We start from the raw sequence: 1515 nt of genomic DNA on the forward strand, positions 1-1515 counted from the left end.
CGAGAGAATCGACCGAGAGCAGCTCTGTGGTGACACAACGCCGGGTAGTTTCAGTTTTGAGATGATTTTAGAGAATCCTATGGAGCTGCATCAAATTACGGTCGAGATTACAGATATAAATGATCATTCGCCCATTTTTGAAACCGATAAAATCAATTTTGACATTAGTGAGTCGGCTACAACTGGAGCTCGTTTTTCATTAAGTCGTTCAAAAGACCCCGACGTGGGTGTGAACGGTATGAGAGAATATTTCCTGAGTGAAAATGATCACTTTGTTCTCAAGCAACATTCAAATGCAGACGGAAAGAAATATGCAGAGATGGTTCTTCAGAAGCCTTTAGACAGAGAAGCAAACCCAAATCTTTCGCTTAAACTGATCGCTGTGGACGGAGGAACACCTCAGAGATCTGGTACCGTAAATATCAATGTCGCTATTCTTGATGCTAACGATAATGCGCCTGTTTTCAATCAGTCTGTGTATAAAGCGGTTGTGACGGAAATGTCTCCTAAAGGCACATACGTTACCACTGTTAATGCTAGTGACGCAGATTTCGGGTCGAACAGTGATATTACGTATCATTTTTCAGATCGCAATAGTGCCCTAAATAATTTATTTCGGATGGATGAAATTACTGGAATGATTTACATAAATGGTGACATTGATTATGAAAAAGAAAAAAAGTTCGAACTAAGAATTGATGCAAAAGATCAAGGCGGATTGACAGATTCAAGTAAAGTAATTATTGAAGTGATTGACGTAAACGATAACGCCCCTGTCATAAGCGTGATGTCATTCACTAATAGTGTGTCAGAGGATTCTCCTCCTGGAACAACTATTGGTATTATTAATGTTAAAGACCTGGATTCCGGTGATAACGGACAAGTCAGCTGTAGAATTGACGGAAGTGCGCCGTTTAAAATGAAATCAAATCTAAGAAAATATTATACTCTCATAACAGATTCTGTATTAGACCGAGAAACAGTTTCAGAATATAACGTCAGTGTTATTGCTACAGATGGTGGAATACCTCCTCTCTCAGCCCAAATTACGTTTAATGTAAAAGTTTCTGATGTGAATGACCACGCTCCAATTTTTTCACAAAGTGTTTACAGCGCCTTTATAAAAGAGAATAACTCCCCAGGTTTGCCTTTTATTACACTGACAGCCAAAGATCCTGATGAGAACCAAAATGCTCGTATATCTTATATTTTGGAGGACACAAATATTGGCGGATCTTCAGTATCTACATATGTTTCTGTAAATGTAGAAACTGGAGTCGCACAGGCAATGGGCACATTCGATTATGAACAGATTAAAGAGATTGTTTTTGTTGTCAAAGCGCAAGATGGAGGTTCTCCTCCACTCAGCAGTAACGTAACTGTGAAGCTGATCATCCAGGACCAGAACGATAATCCTCCACAGGTTCTGTACCCAGTCCAGACTGGAGGCTCCATGGTGGCTGAAATGGTGCCTCGTTCAGCAGATGTGGGCTACCTGGTGACTAAAGTGGTGGC

General features: G+C 40.4%; 2 protein-coding genes across 2 annotated transcripts in view; both read left to right on the top strand.

The window, feature by feature from the left end:
* LOC103147444 (protocadherin gamma-A10-like) overlaps positions 1 to 1515 on the top strand; it is a 28961-nt gene that overhangs the window by 20154 nt on the left and 7292 nt on the right. The window lies entirely within an intron of this gene.
* The window catches only part of LOC103147511 (protocadherin gamma-A11-like), a 16917-nt gene that overhangs the window by 12727 nt on the left and 2675 nt on the right, over positions 1 to 1515 (top strand). The window contains exon 2 of the mRNA XM_016678425.1: positions 1449 to 1510. Within this exon, the coding sequence (XP_016533911.1) occupies positions 1449 to 1510 (62 nt within the window). The remainder of the gene's footprint in view (positions 1 to 1448; positions 1511 to 1515) is intronic.

This window comes from Poecilia formosa, unplaced genomic scaffold, assembly GCF_000485575.1.
Source record: "Poecilia formosa unplaced genomic scaffold, Poecilia_formosa-5.1.2 Scaffold183, whole genome shotgun sequence".
Taxonomy (NCBI): domain Eukaryota; kingdom Metazoa; phylum Chordata; class Actinopteri; order Cyprinodontiformes; family Poeciliidae; genus Poecilia; species Poecilia formosa.